This window comes from Neomonachus schauinslandi, chromosome 2, assembly GCF_002201575.2.
Source record: "Neomonachus schauinslandi chromosome 2, ASM220157v2, whole genome shotgun sequence".
NCBI classification, from domain to species: domain Eukaryota; kingdom Metazoa; phylum Chordata; class Mammalia; order Carnivora; family Phocidae; genus Neomonachus; species Neomonachus schauinslandi.
Genome location: NC_058404.1, coordinates 86,364,751 through 86,387,832, shown reverse-complemented (window position 1 = coordinate 86,387,832; position 23,082 = coordinate 86,364,751). Strand labels below are relative to the sequence as shown.

The 23,082-nt window shown below is 40.5% G+C and overlaps 1 protein-coding gene across 1 annotated transcript in view; it reads left to right on the top strand.

Moving 5' to 3' along the window:
• The window catches only part of NOCT (nocturnin), a 29,507-nt gene extending 14,054 nt beyond the window's left edge, over nt 1-15,453 (top strand). The window contains exons 2-3 of the mRNA XM_021679341.1: nt 11,363-11,632; nt 13,472-15,453. Of these exons, the coding sequence (XP_021535016.1) occupies nt 11,363-11,632; nt 13,472-14,307 (1,106 nt within the window). The 3' untranslated portion in view covers nt 14,308-15,453. The remainder of the gene's footprint in view (nt 1-11,362; nt 11,633-13,471) is intronic.
• The last annotated feature ends 7,629 nt before the right edge of the window (nt 15,454-23,082 follow it).

Here is a 23,082-nt window from a genome sequence, read left to right as displayed (position 1 = left end):
AAATATTATACAATATCAAAAAACAGCATTAGTTAACTATACTACCCATCTTGTCAGAAGTCTTTAAGTTATTGGGAACCTGTCCTGCTCCTGATGGCAGATAAAAGTTTTCTAAAGTTTTCCTTTGAAAATTTTTATCATTGACACAAAAATGGTCTTGTTTTCCTTAAAGTGACAGGCTCACTTAATACATTTTAGTGAAAATACCTTGATATTCTTCCGTATCTGATTAACTACAGTTTGTCAGGTTTACCGTTGGGCAAAAATGGTGTTCCATGAAAAAAAGGGTCTAGTTCATTTTGCAACCCTCGTGCTTTTCTATAAGATGTTGTATTTTGGTATGCAGCAAAAGTGCTTTATGTGTATCTTCCATTGTCACATATTAAAAAGACATGTCGGGACGCCTGGGTGGCTCAGTTGGTTAAGCGACTGCCTTCAGCTCAGGTCATGATCCTCGAGTCCCGCATCCGGCTCCCTGCTCCGCGGGGAATCTGCTTCTCCCTCTGCCTCTGTCTCTCTCTCTCTCTCTCTCTCTGTCATGAATAAATAAATAAAAATCTTTAAAAAAAAAAAAAAGACATGTCATTAAGGTTCCAGATTTAACAAAAATACTACTTCCTCATTAAGGACATTTTTAGGTAAAACTGACTTTTTTAAAACTGAGAGTGTGTGGTGGTGGTGAATACTATGGCTACTTGTGGAGTCTGATGCCAGTGCCTGATTCGTGCTAAGGCAGCAGCAGTTTTAACACGTTTGTGGGTACAACAGAGAGCAAACACGGTAAAAAAGGAAAGTGGTGTCTTAGTATTATTATGAAAGTAGTTTTGGCCATGCATACCTCTGAAAGGGTCTCAAACATCCCCAAGGGTCTATATCTATACTCTCGGAAGACTGCTACTAGAACAGTTTCATTAGTGGGTTGTAAACTCAATTTCAGTGGGTCAAGACCAGCATTTTTAAAAAATGAAAGGGAATACCGGAGGAAGTAGCACATACGTACTGTAGAAAAAATAATTATTTTGTGAAACCCATCAGAGATGCCACGGGTGTGTACTGAGTTGGGAATGTTGGCTTTGTCACATGAATTTTTACATTGACTGGCTTAAAATATGTATCTTACAAGTTATACATATAAGTATATAAATATTCATGTGCATTTATTCTATATGTTCACACAGTAACATGTGAAATGACATTTTTAACTTAAAGTGTTCATCACCGCAGAAATGCAGTATCTGCTGAGGAGTGATTAGACAAGGCATGAGGACCACCTTGGGCCAAAAATAAATAAATAAACCCAAGCAAAATTCCTAGGTGTAATGGTTTTATAAAAAATGTTTTAGGGACGCCTGGGTGGCTCAGTCAGTTAAGCATCATGATCTTTGGGGTCCTGGGATCGAGGGCTGCATCGGAAGTGGGGAGTCTGCTTCTCCCTCTCCCTGCTGCTCCCCCTGCTTGTGCTCGCACTCTCTCTGGCAAATAAATAAATAAAATATTTTTTTTTTAAGATTTTATTTATTTATTTGAGAGAGAGAGAATGAGAGAGAACACATGAGAGGGGATAGGGTCAGAGGGCAAAGCAGACTCCCTGCCAAGCAGGGAGCCCGATGCGGGACTCGATCCAGGGACTCCAGGATCATGACTTGAGCCGAAGACAGTCGCTTAACCAACTGAGCCACCCAGGCGCCCCTAAATAAAATATTTTTAAAAAGTTTTAGACTCATGTCTTTATTTTTATCCTCACAATAATCCTGGACATATAAAGATATAAGATATATGTTTGTGGCATGGGAAAAAAGCAGGTAGATGGCAGAGACAGCTAAATGGTTAGCTAATGGCAGACAGCAAGTGGAAAACCAGTCCTACAATACACATATCTGTAATTATCTCTGTATCTATATATTTGTGTGTGTAGTGAGTGAAACGTGAATTCATCCTGATATCTCTGACTCTAGCTCAATACCACATGATTCATCCTAGCCTTTTTTCTTGCCTATCTGTAACTTCATTGTCTGTCAGTGAGAAATACGGCTCGAGTATTTCTGTCCATTCACTTGTTCAACCCCAGTATGTTGTGAAGCAGTTTGGGAATTGTTAACACCTACTACCCCTGTGAGAAACTTTACTAACTACATACAGTTCCTTTAGTCTTGAGCTGGATAGTTTCCATTAAAACGCTGTTTTCCAAAATTACTCAGGTCACAGCTCCTTTTTTAATGAACCCCTTTTGTGAGATTTGCCATACATTTGTTAGATTCATTTGTCCAAAATCTGCACTCCGTTTTGAGATGATTCCATCTTCTGATGTTTTAAATTTGTACACATTGAAGTTCATTCTTTTTGATGGGCAGCTGTATGGATTTTGACAAATGCATAGGGTGTGTATCTACCACCCTACCACTGTACAGAGCAGTTCCATCACCCTCAATTCCCCTAGTCAGCCACTGCTCCCCTGCAACCCCCATCCTCTGGCAGCTACCAGCCCGTATAGTTTTGCCTTTTCCAGAGTGTCATATGAACAAAACCATTTAATATGTAAGTTTTAGGGTCTGGCTTCGTTCACTTACAAAATGCATTTGAGATTCATCCATGTTGCCTGGGTGTATCTTGCAAATCAACAGCTTGTTCCTTTTCTTTGCTGGATACTGTTTCATTATAAGGATGTACTATAATTGTTTATCCATTCACAAGGTGAGGGCCTTTCTTGATTGCTTCCAACTTGGGGTGATTATTAAAACTGCTTCTTAACATTTGTGTACATATTTTTTGCGTGAACATAAGTTTTCCGTTCACTGAGGTAAAATACCTATGGGCATGAGTTTTGGGCCATATGGTAAGTCTATGTTTAATTTGTAAAAACCTGCCAAACTGTCTTCCAGAGGAGCTGTACATGGGGAAGCAATAAATGGCAGTTTGTGAAGGAGTGGTATTTCATATTTCAATGTTTGATAGACACACCAGTAAAGCCATCAGGGCCTGGGCTTGATAATGCAGTATCTTTGCTGCCCTAGTTGAAATACTCCCATAGAGCTCGAGGGGCTGGGGGGGATGAGCTCCGGTGCAGGAATGACACAGATTACACAGTTCTTAGCTGAAGTTCACTAGCTTCTGTGAATAAAAGCTTCTCTTTGCTATATGCCTTTGGTCTATATCCAGAGGATTGGAGTGGTTGGTTTTGACAGTTCTGTTCAGGTTTATAGTGCTTTTGGGGAGAGGATTTGTGGGCTTTCTCATGCCTATCATGTCCAGGGTCTCCTGCTTCAGTGGTTTTCCCTCTATTGTGTCACCCCCACTAGCAAACAAACATATAATAGCCTCCAAAAATTCTCTTGCCTCCATCTCTAGCCACAACTCCATTTCTCTCCTCTTTCAGGGCAAAATTTCCTCAAATTACTTCTCTGCTCTGTCCTATTTCCTCTTTTCCCCACAACTCCACCAAAAATTGGAAATCACTATTTGTTAAAGCCACTTAAGTCTTCCATGTTGCTAAATCCAGATGGTCTGTCTGTATTTTTCTTGAACTATCAGTAGCATTTGACACAGGAGATAACTACAACTACTTCAGGGATGAAACACTTTCTTTACTTTGTTCCCAGGAAGATCATGCTCCCTTTCTTCTTTTCCAACTTCTCTGGCATGCCATCCTCAAGATTTTCACCACATCTTCCCCAATTTGCCCCAGAGCTCAGTCCTTTGACCTGTTTTCTCTCTTAACTCACTTTAGTCTCAAGTGTCCACTAACTTCTCCCAAACATTTATTTCCAGTTTGCTCCTCTCTCCTAAGCCTCAGTCATATCTAATTACCAAACTCCTATTTTCTGCCAACCCCATCAAATCTTCCTAGCCGGTACTTGCAACTTTCATCTTTCTAATTGCTCTGCTGGCAACCTTTGGGACCTTTTTGGTTATTCTTTCTCTCTCAAACCATATCCAGGTTATCATTAAAACTTACTGGCTCCAATTAGAATTTTTCCAGAATCCAGCCACTTTAACTGCTATCACTAGTCAGAGCTACCACTGTCTTTTGCCTGGATGATTATTAATTGTCCTCTAATGGGTTTTCTCTGTCTGCCCTTAGTTCCCTACAGTGTAATGTTTTTTGGGGTTTTTTTTAAAGATTTTATCTGACAGTGTGCACCCGCAAGCAGAGGGAGCAACAGAGGGAGAGGGTGAAGCAGGCTCCCCACCGAGCAGGGAGCCCGATGTGGGACTCATCCCAGGATCCTGGGATCCTGATCTGAGCTGAAAGCAGATGCTTAACGAAATGAGCCACCCAGGCGTCCCCAGTGAGATTTTTTTTTTTAATGTAAATCAGATTCTTACTCCTGCTTAACATTCTCCAGTGGCTTCCCATATCAGATAAAAGCTCAAGTCCTTAGAATGGACTACAATGGGCTATATAATCTGCCCCCCTGTCCTCACTGCCTCCCTGACCTCATCGTTTTATTCAGTGTGTTGCTATTTATCAGCCTTGCCAAGCATGTTCCTTTCTCAGGCCCTTTGCATTTGCTGTTCTGTCCAGAATGTTCTTCCATTGTATCTACATTAAGACTTCAGATTTATTTCCTTACCACCTTCAGGTCTCTGCTCAAGTTCCATCTTTTAGTGAGACCTCCTGCATCCCACGTAAATAGCAACTCCCCACCTGCTAGCATTCCCTATTTCCTCTTCCTCCTTTATTTTTCTCCATAGCACTTCTCACCATATGACCATCGTCTTGTATTTCCCCACTGCAGTGCAAGCTTAGAGGACAGAGGACAGAGATCTTAGTCTGTTTGTTCACTGATCTACCTCCAGTGGGATAGAGTACTAGTCTGGTGTCCAGTGTGCGTATGTGCGTTTGGGAGAGAGAGGCAAGAAATTATGGTGGCTACCTATCTATGATGGACCAAGTAAGTGGTTTACTCAGGAATTAAAGCTCCATATTTTAAGTCTTATTTTTTTACAGTCTTTCTGATTATTGTTACCTGTCCTGATTGTTTTAACCCTTACTATACCCTATACCCTATACCCTAGTAAGCACTCAGTTTTTCTCTATTAGTTGATGTGTATTAATCTTTCCCCAAATACTTGGTAACTTCTCGAGAGAAAAGATAACATGTATCTTACTGGTATGAAGTGCCCTTTTCAAAGCTCAGAGAATAGGGAAATAAGGATGTAAAATCAACATACTGCTGGTAAATTATCCCTGAGGACTGTGAGATTAGATTATGAAGATTAAAGTTTTGCCCCAGACCACACCCAAGAGAGTGAAAGGTAGAGGTGATTCAATTGCAGAGTGTGCTGTGAGGACACAGCCTGACACATAGGGGGCCCTCGAGTGTGCAGGAGAAGGTGGACTGGTAGAGACATCTTTCAGAATCATCTGGCTCTCTCCTAATTCAGACTCACTATACCACAGGTTAATTTGTTAATCAGCTTCCTAGGTACTTTAGTATTAGAAGGCATGTGCTATGTCACTTTGTTACTACATAACTTGATACTCACATTTGCATTAGTCCACCTTAGGGACCAATCCTTTAGTTCCTGTAAGATCTAAGCAACAGAGACAGGACTGTAATAAATACTCCTTAATAATATCCCTCTACCTAGTCTCTTATTTGAAACTGAGCCTAATGACATCTTTCTCGGGTAAATGAATCTGCAGTGAAATAAGAACAAAAGGTCTGTGCTAGTAAAACTTTTTTTTTTTTTAAGATTTTTTTTTATTAATTTATTTGAGAGAGAGAATGAGATAGAGCGAGCATGAGACAGGGGAGGGTCAGAGGGAGAAGCAGACTCCCCGCTGAGCAGGGAGCCCGATGCGGGACTCGATCCTGGGACTCCAGGATCATGACCTGAGCCGAAGGCAGTCGCTTAACCAACTGAGCCACCCAGGCGCCCCATGTGCTAGTAAAACTTTTTTAAAGGCTATTTTCAGTGCATTCCATACCTAAGTACAGTTGACTCCTGAACAACATAGGGAGGGTGGGGGAACGAAACCCCTGCACAGTCAAAAATTTGCATGTAAGATTTGACTCCCCCAAAACTTTACTAATAGCCTGCTGTTGACCGGAAGCCTTACTGATAACATACACAGTTGATTAGCACATATTTTGTATGTTATTTGTATATTGTATTCGTATAATAAAGCTAGCTAAAGAAAAGAAGGTGCTATTAAGAAAATCATAAGAGAAAATACACTTAGTACTGTACCATAAAAAACCCACATATAATTGGATCACATGTTTAAGCCTGTGTTGTTCAGTTAGCTGTACTGTTAACACATGAAATTGTCCATCCTGGGTCTCAAATAGAGGAATGGTACGTGCAAGTTTTTGTTTTTTTTTTTAATTTTGTCAGCGTGCACGAGAGCAAGAGCATGCGGGGTTGGGGGAGCAGAAGAAGAAGCGGGCTCCGCGCTGAGCAAAGAGCCCGATGTGGGACTTGATCCCAGGACCCTGGGATCATGACCTGAGCCAAAGGCAGACACTTAACCGACTGAGCCACCCACGTGCAAGTTTTCTTAATAGAAATATGTATGTCTCTAGTACAAATAATAGAGATGTTATTTTGAAGTTGCCACCTATTGTAACCTAGATGCATTTTTCCGAAAATTCTTGAGGAAATTAGGATCCTTTAACAAGCCCTCATTTGAAAGGTCTGTAAGCAGGTCTAGAGAGTTGTGCACAGCTAAACAGTGATAGAACAGCACTGGGATTGGTCTGTGGATACCTATCCCATTCAAGGCCTTACTACTTAGCCATGCTACAGTGTGTTCTTCATCTTTTTTGCTGCAAAGCTTTGTCTTTTGAGGGTAGTTTTAATTTTTTGAAAACCACCAGAACACTTTGAGAGGCCCAGCCACAAATAAGATGATCAAATTTAATAATCTGCTGGTGGTCCAAAATGAGTTGGCTTTGGCAAGAGTGTTTTCCTTGAGTGTGTGGCTAATAGCCTATAAATGCATTTTCAAAACTAAACCGAAAAAAGGACAACAGAATGATGGAATTAGAATATTTATTTGCTTCCTTTCACATCTACACAACAGTGTCAGAATAACAACCCAAATACTACCACTACTGATTATGATCACTGAAAAGTTTATAATTTTTTTTTTTAAAGATTTTATTTATTTATTTGACATAGAGAGACACAGCAAGAGAGGGAACACAAGCAGGGGGAGTGGGAGAGGGAGAAGCAGGCTTCCCGTGGAGCAGGAAGCCCGATGCGGGACTCGATCCCAGGACCCTGGGATCATGACTTGAGCCGAAGGCAGACGCTTAACCACTGAGCCACCCAGGCGCCCCAAAGTTTATAATTTTTTTAAGTTTATTTTTCAATTTTTTTTGTAACCTCTACACCCAATGTGGGGCTCGAATTCACAACCCTGAGATCAAGAATTGCATGTTCTTCCAACTGAGCCAACCAGGTGCCCCCAGTTTGAAATTTTTTAATTGAATTTATTTTCCTCATTCTGGTCCCTGCCCCCCCCTTTCAGTTGTATGAAGTCTTCATAAGTTCCGTGTGGGATCACATAGGCATTATATATTGTACTCTCTCAACCTCATTTAGACTTGATTTTCTAAGTAGCTGTGTGTTTAATGCTTACCACCCATCTTATATCTAAGTCTTGCTGATCATTTTGTTCTGAATTTGTGCTTTAGTTCCAGAGGTGGCAAAAATTTTTCTGCCAAGGACTGGATAGTAAACATTTAGGCTTTGAAGGCCAAAAGTGATTCTATTCCATATTGTGTATGTGTGTGTGTGTGTGTGTCTGTTTGTGTGTTTATTTTTTTTAAGGATTTTATTTATTTGAGAGAAAGAGAGAAGGACCACAAGATGGGGGAGGGTCAGAGGGAGAAGCAGATTCCCTGCTGAGCAGGGAGCCGGACGCAGGACTCCATGCTGGGACTCCAGGATCATGTTTATGTGTTTAACACCCCTTTAAAACCATTAGCTCGAGGACTATACAGAAATATCTCTGGCTACAGTTTGTCAGCCCTGCTCTATAGTTTCCTCAAGAAGGGCTCATGGAGGGGCGCCTGGGTGGCTCAGTTGGTTAAGTGACTGCCTTCGGCTCAGGTCATGATCCTGGAGTCTCGGGATCAAGTCCCACATCGGGCTCCCTGCTCAGTGGGGAGTCTGCTTCTCCCTCTGACCCTCCCGCCTCTCATGTGCTCTCTCTCTCTCAAATAAATAAATAAAATCTTTAAAAAAAAAAAAAAAAAAGGAAGAAGAAGGGCTCATGGAGTCAGTATTCCAGTGTTGCTGGATATAAATTCCTTGTTCATATATAGATGAGCCATATATAAAAAGTTTGAGTTACATATTTAAAATATGTACCTTCATTTTCTCTTGGCATAAAACATTGCAGTTGTAGTCTCATGATAGCCTAATTTTATTTTCCTTATAAGTTACTTGGACATTTTTGCCTAGATGCCCAAGGGATTTATTTCTTTTTCTTTACAGTCCAGTTGGTGTTGGTCATTCTGGGTTGATATTCTCAGGTATGTGATGTGTTTTTCAGTATGTAGTTTTGAGTAATTTTTTTAGTTTTTTTTTCTTTTTTTAGAATAAAAAGATAAGGCAGACCTTTATGTATCTGATGTTTAAATATATCCATGATACATGCCTTTTTTTTAACCTTATATAATTTTTTATTTTAAACCATTTCATTTTTTTCCAGCTTAATTGAGATACAATTGACAGATAAAATAGTATATATTTAAGGTATACCACATGTTTTGGTATACATATACATTGTGAAATTATTACCTCAACCAAGCTAATTAACACATCTGTCACCTCATTTACCTTGTATGTGTTGAGATCACTTAAGATCTATTCTCTTAAAAGATTTCAAGAATACAATACAGTACCAACTATAGTTACCATGCTGAAATTATATCTCCAGAACTTAATTCAACCCTGCATGATTGAAATTTTTTACTCTCAAAAGTTTTCTTGATTTACATGTACTTTTTAGTATTTGTTTCATTTCCTTGCATTGGTTTCTTGCTACAGAATTCCTGATACCCAAATATTGGATCTTTGCTTAGGTTAAGCACATAATATTGACCACTATCTCTCAAATGCTCTATCTCCTAATTCTCTTTGTTGCCTTATTTCTGAGTTTCCTAATTCTGATTTAGGCTATTCTCTCATTTTCTTAATGACTTTTAGCTCATTTGCAATAAGATAGTTTCGATTTGGTTCTTGGGCATGTCTTTCTGGTATGCTTTCATTGTCTGAAATGGATGTTTTTCTGTTCCTTATTCTCTTTATGTGAAGGTTTTTCTAACTTTTTATTTTTTTTTTTTAAAGATTTTATTTATTTATCTGAGACAGACAGAATGAGAGAGACAGAGAGCACATGAGAGGGGGGAGGGTCACAGGGAGAAGCAGACTCCCCGCCGAGCAGGGAGCCCGATGCGGGACTCGATCCCGGGACTCCAGGATCATGACCTGAGCCGAAGGCAGTCGCTTAACCGACTGAGCCACCCAGGCGCCCTTTTTCTAACTTTTTAGAAGGAGGTGCTATTCAAGATGGTTTTTCTGGCTTCACATAACTCCTCAAATACATAAACTCCTGTTGGACACTCTTACTCTCTTTTTCATGCTCATTTTTACGTACTTACTTTTTATCACAATAACCACCCAAAACTCAGCTTGACAAAGATACATCAAAAAGATGTGGAGCAGTCCTGTTGAAACTAAAGGACGTCCGGCTAGTGGTGTGCTTAGAGGTTGACCTAGGTCAAACATTGCCATATGTTTCCCATGTAAGATGGCCCGTGGTGCCCCTTGAGTTTGCTGTGCTGCCTGTGTGACATTTGGGTTAACAGCTGGGGTGGTGCTACTCTTCTGGAGAGACGACACTTGAGAAACCAACCAGGAAGACCTTTAACTTCTTTTTTTCTTAAAAACTAGAAGTACAGAAGAAAGATTTTCAAAGTTGTACTACCAGCCAAGAAGCAAATTTCTTCCTTTGGACCCATGTACTCAGATAGGCAAGCAGATTGATTAAAAAGAATTTAATATATTCAGATTAAACACTTTGGAAACAGGTGTGTGCATGCATTGGCGCATGTATGTGTGTGAGAGAATGAACAGGCTTGCTTCAAGATGCACGTACACTTAAATGTATGATGTGTTTCTTTGCCTTAATCTAGTAGTCTTACTGGGGGAAAAAACTACAACCACATTGAGTTGATGAAAAGGAACAATAGAGAGCATGCTTGCATGCTTATTGACCTTGATGTATAAGGACATTTGTTGGTAAATATTTGGACTTGCCTTTATGACCTGCCACAGTGAATATGATTGACTGCTGGTTTCAGATGCAGTCAATCAGCCTGCCAGATAATGTTTTTATAAGAAAACTGTGTGTCTTTATCAAGAGAAGGCAGGGAAATCTGGATTCCTCCACACGATTCATCCTACACAGAATCTTGGGAGGTGGTTCTCAGTAAAACTTGACCCTAATTTATACTGTAATGAAGAGTAAAAAAGAGCAATCACCTGCTTACAGGTAGAACTTCCCTCAGGCTAATTAGTGGGAGATTGTGCTCTCCTCTCCTAAGTGCATTATAATCTATCAGGATAAAAAGTGAAGCACTGGAAAATGCACTGAGCAGGCATGCCTCCTGCAGCCCTCCATACCATTTCTCCTTTCAGAATCCCAGCACCGGTGGGCAACCTTCTCTTACCCCTTCTACCTCCAACCCTTTTTCTGGATTCTTAAAAAATCTGGCAGTTGATATTATAGGCTGTATTGCTCGGTGATGTTCGGAGTCCTACAGAAAGCCAGAGCCCTGATGGATAGTTAACATCTAAGAGAAGTGGGTACAGATTTAACCCAGCTGTTACTTTCCGTAGCAGAGGGATCTGTATGGATGAGGTAGCCAGAGTAGCAGCCTGGCTTTTCTCCAGGCTTATCATGGGCTTTCTAACATTTGGCTCTTTACAAACTGGCCTTCACGTTTTTATTAAAATATTCAGAAAAAAAGGAACGTGGATTCTGTTGAGCCATGCTTTCATAATAAGACTAGGTTTATAAATTATAAAGACAAATCCTAAATTAGAAGGGACCATAAAGATCAAGGTATTTCTCCCTTAAAAGAATTATCCTAGTTAATCAGAGACCAATTTTAACATTAGTATTTCAGTTAACCTGTCCTAGTAGAAAGTTAGAACCTGGAAACTCCTTGAAGCCACCTCTGCGGACATGGCTTCATACGTGAACCTGGGAACATTGCCCTCAGTCGAGTTCTTGGCTTTTATGGACAGTAAATGTTTTATCTTCTAGTTGAGCTGAGTGACAGTGGAAGAAAGGCAGAAAAAGGAGCTGAGTGTATAATTGTGCTTTCCTCTCCTGTAGTGTGTTCCATGGGAAACGGTACGAGCAGACTCTATAGTGCTCTCGCCAAGGCACTGAACAGCAGTGCTGCCTCCCAGCACCCAGAATATTTGGTGTCACCTGACCCAGAACATCTGGAGCCCATTGATCCTAAAGAACTCCTCGAGGAATGCAGGGCTGTCCTGCACACTCGACCTCCCCGGTTCCAGAGGGATTTTGTGGATCTGAGGACAGATTGCCCCAGTAGCCACCCACCTATTCGGGTCATGCAATGGAACATCCTCGCCCAAGGTATGCCTGATGCTTTTGTACCTGAGCTGTGAAGTTTGCTATGACTGCCTGGAGCACTGATGTGTTATGTGGAGGGAGGAGGTGTGGGCAGATAGAGATGTAGGAGGATGAAGGGACTTAGGGCAGCACGAGGAGCTCCCAGAAGGGGAAGGTAAGAAAGAAGGCCGTCCGGTTTCCAGGAATAAATCCAGCACTCAAGATTTATACCTTACCTTCCATGTTTAAAGGACCCTGTCTTTTTTTTTTTTTAAGATTTTATTTATTTGACAGAGAGAGACACAGCGAGAGAGGGAACACAAGCAGCGGGAGCGGGAGAGGGAGAAGCAGGCTTCCTGCCGAGCAGGGAGCCCGATGCGGGGCTCGATCCCAGGACCCTGGGATCATGACCTGAGCCGAAGGCAGACGCTTAACGACTTGAGCCACCCAGGTGCCCAGGACCCTGTCTTTTATCAGCCTCAAACTTTCTGTTGCCTCCAACTCCCAGTCCACAGCGCTAAGATAGCATTTGTAAGGGAGAAACAATCTGCTGAATGGGTAACAGGTCGAACTTTCTGCAAGGAATGGGAGCTCTGTGGGTGGCGGTGAGTCTGGGTCTTCTTGAGGCCAGATTCCCACCCATATGCGTCTGTATAACTTGAGGTCAAAGGGATATTGCTTTAGTTCTCTGTTGATTAAGATGTTACTTTGTTATGGTAGAAAGGACACGTTTCCTAGGCCTGCTGAATTAAAAAGATGTATCATTGAACTCTCTGTAGTGTTGCCTTTCAATGTAGCAGTTGAAATCATAAGAAAAAGAAACAAAGGCAGCTTTTTAAAGAAGGGCATATACCCTGATTTTCAATTTTGGATTTGTTTTTCTTTCCCCTAGGTGTTCATCCATAAGTAGGAAAAGCTGCCTATTTAAGATAGGTTCCATATCACTTCATATGGCTCATTATAGGGTTAAAATTAGTGTATAGATGGGGCGCCTGGCTGGCTCAGTCAGTAGAGCATATGACATTACTTGTAGACATTACTTAAAAATAGTCTTTTTTTAAAAAAGTTAGCATATGGGTGCCTGGGCGGCTCAGTCGGTTGAGTGGCTGCTTTTGGCTCAGATCATGATCCCAGGGTGTTGGGATTGAGACCCGCATCGGGCTCCCTGCTCAGCAGCAAGTCTGCTTCTCCCTCTACCCCTCCCCCTGCTCGTGATCTCTCGCTCCCTCACCCTCTCAAATAAAGTAAAATCTTTAAAAAGAAAGTTTGCATATAAAGTTAAATATATTTATTTCATCTGACATAGTTTCTACCCCAGGAATTGTAAAGAACACTGTTTAAGGCTCAAACTTAAAAATCAAAAGATTTTTTGTCCTAGAATATAGTCACACGAAACAGTTTTAATATGAAAGAAAATAAATTGCTTGCCTTATCTCGATATTAAGAGGTTATTTAGGTTGGTAGGTTTTGTTTTGATTTTAGGGTTTTTTGGATGGAGAGAGAGAGAGCGCGCGTGTGTGTACGTGTACACACATAAGCAGGGGAGGGGTAGAGGGAGAGAAAATCTGAAGCAGGCTCCACCCTCAAGAGCAGAGCCCAATGCAGGGCTCAGTCTCACGACCCTGAGACCATGATCTCAGCCAAAATCAAGAGTCGGACGCTTAACTGACTGAGCCACCCAGGCGCCCCAGTTTGGTTGGTTAATAAAATTTAGACAGAAGAATCACCCAAAGTATCTGAAGTAGAGAAAGCATTCTGAGGGTCTTGAGTAGTGTTAAACTGAAGGAGACTTCCAGGTACTTAGCTACTATAGAACCATGACTTCTAAGTACCTGTGACAACTGACTGGCTTTTTTATTTCAGCTCTTGGAGAAGGAAAAGACAACTTTGTACAATGCCCTGTAGAAGCACTCAAGTGGGAAGAAAGGAAATGTCTCATCCTAGAAGAAATCCTAGCCTACCAGCCCGATATATTGTGCCTCCAAGAGGTGGACCACTATTTTGACACCTTCCAACCACTCCTCAGTAGATTGGGCTATCAAGGCACGTTTTTCCCAAAGCCCTGGTCACCTTGTCTAGATGTAGAACACAACAATGGACCAGATGGCTGTGCCTTGTTTTTCCTCCAGAACCGATTCAAGCTAGTCAACAGTGCCAATATTAGGCTGACAGCCATGACATTGAAAACCAATCAGGTGGCCATTGCACAAACTCTAGAATGCAAGGAGTCCAGTCGACAGTTCTGTATTGCTGTCACCCACTTAAAAGCACGTACTGGTTGGGAACGATTTCGCTCAGCTCAAGGCTGTGACCTCCTCCAGAACCTGCAGAACATCACTCAAGGAGCCAAGATTCCCCTTATTGTTTGTGGGGACTTCAATGCAGAGCCAACAGAGGAGGTCTACAAACACTTCGCTTCCTCCAGCCTCAACCTGAACAGTGCGTACAAGCTGCTGAGCCCTGATGGGCAGTCAGAACCCCCATATACGACCTGGAAGATCCGGACGTCAGGGGAATGCCGGCACACACTGGATTATATCTGGTACTCTAAACGTGCTCTGAGTGTGAGGGCAGCTCTTGATTTGCTCACTGAAGAACAGATTGGACCCAACCGGCTACCATCTTTTAATTATCCTTCAGACCACCTATCTCTAGTGTGTGACTTCAGCTTTAATGAGGAACCTGATGGACTTTTATAAATGCTTGTCTTTTTAATCACAAGAGTCTTAACCAGGGATGTTTCAGGAAACTAAAATAGGATAAGAAGTTGCCCGAGGAAGGATTCCCAGTTTCTTTTGTCATTTTCCATGTTTCCAGCATGCCCTTGGGAAGGAATCCCATTAGTCCACAAACCTTTTCCATTAAAACCTGCAGCAAAGAAGGTGTTTGCACTCCAGTTTTGGCTTGTATTATTTTCTTTCCCTTAGCATTACATTTGGATCATTTAAGGGCATTAAAAATGAGGCTTGTTTTGTAGCTTTTTCAGTTTAAGGATGCTTTATAAAAATAGACTTGCTTGAGTCCTCCATAATTAGTAAGTATACAGGAGCAATTTCTCTAGATAGCATTTCAAGTTATTTATTTGTAGTTTTTAAAATGTCAGCAAGATATGCATGGCAATATTTATTTTTTTATATTTTCATATAAGATTAAATAAATAGAGCATTGTGAATGTTTTAAAACCATGCAAAACATAAGTTATAGAGTAATTTATAGTGATTTTCTTAAATCTCTAAGATCTTTTTATTTGGGGTCTAACAATAGTAGTGTATAAAGGGACTATGTAGCCTGACAGGGTTTTTTGTTTATTTAAGTGGAAATATCAGGTCTCCTTGATACTTTCTTCATAAGTAATCCTTGCTATGCCTCCATGTTCCCATTATTGTGTTTCTTAGATTCCACAGTCTTCATTATTGAATCACTGTTAGGCATTTATAGCTTTCCATTGGAATGCTATGATACACATTGGAGGTCACTCAGTGTCTGTTTGTATTGGACTGTGCTTTTCACACTAGGTTATTTAGGAACTCTTATGTGGCAGTAGCTAAGAAAGTAAGTGGGGCCTTCTTTTCAGAGATAGGAAACTAGAAAGCCTATTAATGAGGCTATTCTTAAAATCTCCTAAGAGAGCCAAGTGGCTAGTTCAAAATGTCTAGAAAGAAGAATGTTAAAAAGTTAGAAAGATAACTTGGAATTCTCTTCCATAAGAAATAAAAGCGGTACAAGATAACAGGTGAAGCCCCTTTCAAGCAAAATCCCAACAAATAACCTATTGGTAATAAATTGATAAATACTTTAACCCATGAGTTGTAAATACTTAAGAATAATAAATGATCTTTTAAAGCTAGTGATTTTAATATCTTGTCTTTTTAGTCCAAAACGAATCTGGGAGTAGATTTGATCTTTTAATACTGTTAACACGGTGACCCACTGTATCCATTTACACACAGACCTTCATTTTGCACATTGAAGGCATCTATGCCGTGCTTATGTAATGTCTCTAGGGGTCACGGGTGGAGTCCCACAAAATGGCTCACCCATATATTCTGCAGTGGAACTACTTTTGAGATAAATGAGGTTTTCAGTACATTGTATACAAAAAATCTTGGGGCTTCCTGGAAGGAATGGCTAGCCGGAAACACATCTGTACCAACTGTCATTTGGTTCAAATCTTAGCATGATAATGGTACCATCATCGCTGTTGAGAAACCAAACACTGATTGAAACAGGCATTAAATATTGTTTGCATACCCCAAGGTACACCAACTGGAAGAGAAACTATCACAACGGCCCTAAGAGAGCAAATCTGGATGAGAATGAAAGCGAAAATAGTGTTTGCATTTCAAATGTTGTCCACCAATATATGAATTAACAGGCTATGGGTTGAGGGTGGCTGGGAATGCTAATGAGCAAAAAAGCTGGAAATAACCATGTGATTGTAATGTGCCTATACATTAAGGAAATAGGGCAAAACTTATAATGGAACTCTCCTTCAGTTATCCTTTGGAGTTAGGGCAGTATGCTTCTGTTTGATGGTTTTGTATTTGTCTTTATTTAAAATGGAGTTATGTGAGCATTTTATGTAAACAATTTTTAGTAGTGTATTAAATCTTGTTGGATTGTACTTCATATTTTATTTTTCCTTTCAAGTCTTTGTAGACACCTTTGCCTTATGGACTATCAGAGTAACCAGAAGCAGAATGGTAAGTAACAAATCTGTATTCTGAATTTTGGGGCATGTTCCATTTAATGAATTTCTCTGATTCCACCCCCCTGTACCTTTTGGTTCAGCTTTTCTTTTTATATCGCATAATATTTTAACCGTGGTCATAATAAGAGTCTTAAAAGAGAAGTAAACTGTGCGTATTTGAAGAGAGAATGAGAGTGGCAGTGGATTTTTTTTCTTCCTCCATGCCATATTTCAGTAGATTGCCTTCTACAAGGTGAAAGGAATAGGAGTGACCACTTCATTTAAGCAAAGAATAATGGTGTATACATAAGAAACACATTTGAGTTCCTTACCTTTGGCTCCAAGAGTTTTCAATACGATCTTTCAACTACTCTGAATTAATTAATTTTTTCTGCAACTACTCTTAATTTAAAATGGGGTGTAAAACATCAAATCATTTGACCAAAGCGACAGCTAATAGAAGGAGAGCCAGTATTCAGACCTAGGTCTGTCTTGACTCCAGAATGCTTGCTTCTTTCCCCACCAACATGTTCCCTTGGCCTTGAGTGAGTACAGCTGGAGACAAAAGTGATATGTGGGGGAGGAAGAGATCTGTTCAGTGAAAAATGGTCAAACATAAGGCAAATACTTCGTAGTACATTTGCAATGTAGAATAGAAGCAAGATACAGAGGCCAAATCGCAGCTGAAAGAGCAGATCTCCGTTATTCTGATACAGTAAAGTAGTTAAAAAGTAAAACATCTATTACTGTTTGCATACTTCTTTTTAGAAGGAAGCAGGAAGAACAGTTACTCTAATAGTGTTTCAAACTAGAGGAAGAAATTGATGCAAATATTCTATATTGGAGCCATTTTTTAAAACATCCAAGATTTTATAATAGTGAAGTGAATGTTGCATATAATTAGATAATGTGTTTTAGGCTTGAGGAAGTTTATATCCAAGATATAAATTCTAAAAAGAGATAAAAACACATGCTCATAATCCTAATTGATTTCAATTTTAGAAAAGGAAAGGCATCCAAAAAATGAATGTACTTGCAGAAAGAGCTTTTTTTAATGACACGTATAAAAATACGGCACAGGCAAGCTTTCATCTAGAAGGGCTTAGATACCAGAGTGGGAGAGGACTGGAGCTTGGGCTTCTAAAACAAGCAGAGGGAAGGGGTGCCTGGGTGGCTCAGTCATTAAGCGTCCGCCTTCGGCTCAGGTCATGATCCCGGGGTCCTGGGATCGAGCCCCACATCAGGATCCCTGCTCGGCGGGGAGCCTGCTTCTCCCCCTCCCACTCCCCCTGCTTGTGTTCCCTCTCTCTGTGTCTCTGTCAAATAAATAAAATCTTTAATTTAAAAAAAAAATAAAACAAGCGGAGGGAAAACAAGTAACATCAAACAGAGGGGCCCGGGCTCTAAGTGAAGACAGCTCTGACCAGCATGGCCCTCAACAGGTTGCTCCATCTCTAGGGCCTCAGTTCTCTCATCCACAGAGGATTGCTTCGCACCTGCCCTGTCAACCCCATAGATTTGTGAGATGTTTGTAAAATAATATCGTAAACTGTTACGTAAAATATACACAGAAGTCAATGAACCTTGCTTCAAAAGTTCAAAGCAAGAAAGGGAAGGGCATCGGACTTGATGTCTTAAAATACTCATGAATGTTGTAACAACCCAGTCTTAACTGTTCTAAGAATAATCATCTTTCAATTTGAAAATGCAGAACAAATAGGGTTAATAGAAAATTAAGCCCCAAATAGGTGAAGATTTTTTTCCTAATTGTTCTTCCAAGCATATATGAAGTTGTAAGTGGTCTGGTTCTTTATTAATTTCATGAGAGGATGTCAACCCTACTTTGACTGGTAAAGTAAAAAATACTGCCTTTGTGTGATGAAACAGAATACTAATTCCAGGGCCTTGATCCCTAGATTTCTGTGGAAAGCTCACGTCTAAGAAAACATTCACCTAGGATTAGACATGTGGACACAGCTATTCCTCTTGACAGAATGCTAGGAAAAGCTTTGTTGCTTCTAAGCAGCTGGTAAACTGGATTATATGAATCTCATTACTGATCAACTTACCTTTTTTGCTTTGGCTTCTAAGACATTCAAAACCAGACCTTATAGCTGAATTTTAATTACTGGGTGACACTTTACGATGTTGTAACAGTATGTGCTCTGTATGCTTTCATCTTTTGCCATCCTTTTTTCTTTGCCTAATTTTCTCTTACCCTTTTTATTTTTTTAGCTTTCACTTATTCTTAGATTACATAAACTATCTGAAATTCTTTTGGTAATAGAGTATAAATTATCTTGCTACATTAAACAGATTCGGGCATCTAGATGGAGACAGTTTGTACAAGAACGTCAAAATATGATTACAGATATTATCTGTAATATTATCTATAATATGGACAGACACCAATCAAGAAGGATGATGGAAGACTGGACACAGGGAACATGTCCAACATCTCACTTTGGTTTCCATAGATTGGTGAACCTGAAGAAAACACACAGCAAAATTCTACATTTTAAGATCTAGTTTGTGAGAAAGTAAGGATCATTACATGATAGGATAACTAACCTTCCCCCCCTCACCCTGCCCCCTTTTTTTTGGATGGGAGGGAATATAGGTTGAGGCTAAAACTAAATTGGGAGGCAGAGGAGTTCTGTTTTTAGGTCTGCCACTGATCAGCTGGACTGAGACTGAGGAGTCCCTTTTTTCCTGAACCTTAGTTTATTTGTAATATAGGCAATAGATCAGACAACCTCTAAGGTTTCTTAAAAACACTAAACTGAGGCACGTCAACACGATTTGAGTTTCTGCTGCCACAGTTCAAAAATACTGTTGCAATTTTTTGGAACTGCTTCCATACCCAGTTTTATGAAGGTCTCAAAACCAGTGTGAATTTAATACCACATCTCATTTTGAACCAAATATGGCATTACCTAGCTTGATTCACATCAGTTTATTAACCTCAAGTGACTTGGCTATTTCTAAAATTAAAATCTTCCTCAGCAGAAAACTTGCCTCTATTATTGTGTTTTAAATTTTAGGCATTGCTCCAGGAAGCAATTCAAAAGTATTTTGAACAAGGACAGCATTGTTGGCCTTAGTATATAGCTAAGACTCTTTCGTCCTTACAGAGATGTTAAATATGAGGAGACTTTAGAACTAATGAAATCTACAGTATGTAGGCTTTTCAAAAACCCATTTTAATACTTAATAGATACATCTCAAACTACCTTTTTCCACTGACCATTTTAGAAAAGCCTATGTTAGGGCACAGATCCTCGGACATAAAGCTTTCCTTGATTGTATCTATATGGCAGTGTGGTTCCCAAACCTGACGGCAACAATGAAATCTAGAGATACTGAAAAATACTGATGCCTGCCTCCCACTCCCATACATTGTAATCTAACTGGTATGGAGTGTGACGTGAGCAACAGGATTTCTAAATCTTCCGAGGTGATTCTAATGGGCAGCAAAATTACCGTTGTGTTAACAATGAATGTCCTACAACTCAGAAATAATTTCCAGATTATGTAAATTGTTTCACCTATTACGACAGTGATGGTATCATTTCATCAAAGAAAGTCTTCTAAAATAGACGTTTTCTCCAAGTTAAACATGACTACAACGGGATGGGAAGAAACAGTATCTTGGGAGAAGACAACTGTTGGTTTATAGCCTATTTACAGTTCAGTTTTGTTTTTGATATGCAGTACTTTTTTGAGATTTATTTCCTTCAGAGAGAGCACGAGCAGGAGGGGCAGAAGGAGAGAGAATCTCAAGCAGACTCCATGTCGAGCATAGAGCTGGACACCGGGCTGCATCCCACAACCCCGAGATCATGACCTGAGCCGAAACCTAGTCGGATGGTTAACAAGCTGAGCCACCCGGCACCCCCGGAGTATTTTGCATTAAGCAGCCATGTTCTGTTATATTAAGTTCTAACTTTAGAAGTTGTGATATATTGTGTTTAAGTCCTGAACTCAGCATTAGTGCTGAGTTGCAGTGTTCAAAAAATAGTTACGGTTGCTTAAAGAGTAAAATAGATGAAAATCAAATCCATCTCCCTGCTGCCCTTGAGTTTTCAAAGCTCTGGAGGGGTAGTGCAGAAAGGCGAATCAGCACACTTGCAAAGAGTGAATAGTAACCTCATTCTCATTAGGACGGGCATCACTGTGTACCGACTTCCTACAAAATACTATCGGTTTTAATTATGGAGGACATGATTGTAACAGAGAGGTTGAAGTACAGATAAATCACAAGCACAGAGGGCGTGTAGAGTGAATGGGTAAAAGCTGTAATACAGGGAGAAGTGGTGGTGATGGCTGTGGAACTAAAGTAGGGTTATTACTCTTGCCTCCCCAAAACAATGTGCTGTGTAGTGCCCTCAGAGTAGGCGAGGTGATTTCAAATAAAAGGAGCAAGAGATACTTTGGAGATAACCCCGAAGCCAAAATGTTCTCTGTGTAGAAGTTTAGCTGATGACTTACTATTACACATGACTTACATACAGGGATCAGAGATGCCTTCTCCATAGTGAGGTATTGCAAGGTGTCAAGCAAGCCACTGGTAATGCCCCAGGCGCCGCATCCCTTACGTTCCACCTTCAAGGCCACCCGTCTGGTGGAATTGCCCTTTTATTTTCACTGTATCAACAATCTCCGGTTTTTTCTTTCGCCTTATTTGCTTAGCCCTTCCTGCTACGCTTGATAGCACTGCCCACCATATCTGGAAATGCTACCTCGTTTGTCCCTGTTAATTCTCTGTGAACAGTCCTTCATTTCCACTGCTGATGCCTTTTCCTCTCCCCTAACCCTTGTCTTCACATACTTTCTACTTTTCAGTCTTTAGACTCAATTCAAGGTGGACCATTCCCCAACCTTTCAAGCCTATCTCAGAAATTTTTATTTTTTATTTTATTTATTTATTTGAGACAGAGAGAATGAGAGACAGAGAGCATGAGAGGGAGGAGGGTCAGAGGGAGAAGCAGACTCCCTGCCGAGCAGGGAGCCCGATGCAGGACTCGATCCCGGGACTCCAGGATCATGACCTGAGCCGAAGGCAGTCGCTTAACCAACTGAGCCACCCAGGCGCCCTCAGAAATTTTTATTTTGATGTCTGTCACTTCTCAGTAAATAAAGTGAACTCCTACCTAGGTGAACGCAGAGTGGTCTAGAGAGTAGCCATCTGTTGGCCCAGTGAGGTATGGGTGTCTGGAATGTCTGTAGCCCAGAGATGACTAAAAGAGTAGCAAGAGAATAAGGCTTGGGAAGGTAGGCAGAGGCCAGATCAATGGATTTAAATGTTATATGTTACACTCTGAACTTTTATGTTTTCAGGAAGAGATGCCATTGAAGAATTTATTTTTAAAAGATTTTTATTTGAGGAAGAGGGAGAGAGAAAGGGAGAAGCAGACCCTCTGCTGAGCAGGGAGCCCAATGCAGGGCTCAGTCCCAGGTCCCTAGGATCATGACTTGAGCTCAAGGCAGACGCTTAACCGACTGAGCCACCCAGGCGCCCCACCATTGAAGAATTTAAAGCAATTACAAGGGAGTGATGAAATTTGCATTTACAAGTAAGAGTAGAGGGAGGGTTGGTGAGACAAGCAGTAAAGGTTGGGAGGATGGGAAGGGAAGCTACTTAAAAGGTAACATCAATAGGATTTGGTGAATGATGGGAGGTAGGAAGTAAGGTGTCTAGAATGGTTTCTTCTGGCCTGAGTAATGGACTGCTGGTAGTGTCATTTACTGAGCTAAGAACAGATTTTAGAACAGATTTGAACTGGACATTCAGGAGAAAATCAGGAAATTTTGAGCAGTTAGATAAAACCACCTGAGTCTTACTACACATTTGGTAGTAAAAACTACAGGCATGAATAAAATTATCTAACCATTAAGTTGAAGTGAATTCATAATAGAAAACACTTAATAGAGTGCTTGCTATATGCCAGGCACTGGTTCTAAATCCTTAACATATTCATTTAATTCGTACACCTTTATTTCTCTCTGAAATAAAGAAGAAAATCTGAAGAAAAGAGACCCACAGATAGAATCTTGCTAAGTATTAACATTAAATGGGAAACTGAAGGAGAGCAAAGCAGACTAAGAAGGCAGGAAGTAAACCAGAAGAAGGATGTCATGGAAAACCAAAGAATTTTTAAGAAGTAGGCTGAGGCACAAGATCCCATGAAAAAATGAAGTGTCTGTTTAATTTTACTACTGGATTGTTGGACCTCAGTGAGAACTGTTTCTCTTAAGCCAGAATTCAGCTACGGAAGAGAGACAGAGCAATAGGCTATAAAACTTGTTGGAACAAGGAGACCACGAAGGTATGAAAGGAGAGGAAGGCGGAGTACAGGAAGAAGGCACCCCTGCCTCCTTCCTGAAACAGATGGGTAAGGACGGATGCCAGAGGAAGTAGATGTTCTTACAGCAAAGGGTCCAGAAATGGAGGGAGTTCATAGCTCTGGACCACCATGTTCTCTATAAAGAGGTATACTGGTCATTTGGTTAAGCAGGGTAGTAAGGCTGGAATTGTTGCTGGAAACAGACCTCAGGAATAAATGGACAGACTGCTTATTATTGTTCACAAGCCCTAGTGAGGCTGGAATACATAGTGGCATTAAGCCATTGTTAATAAGGTTCTTCCCCAGCATACCGACACAAAAAAGCAAATGTTAAATTACAGTGGTTTACAGTTTGGAAGGGTTGAGGTTAAAAGCCATACCACTGAGAATTTTAATCAGAAACATTCTGACCATTATATACTGTCTACATCTGTTTC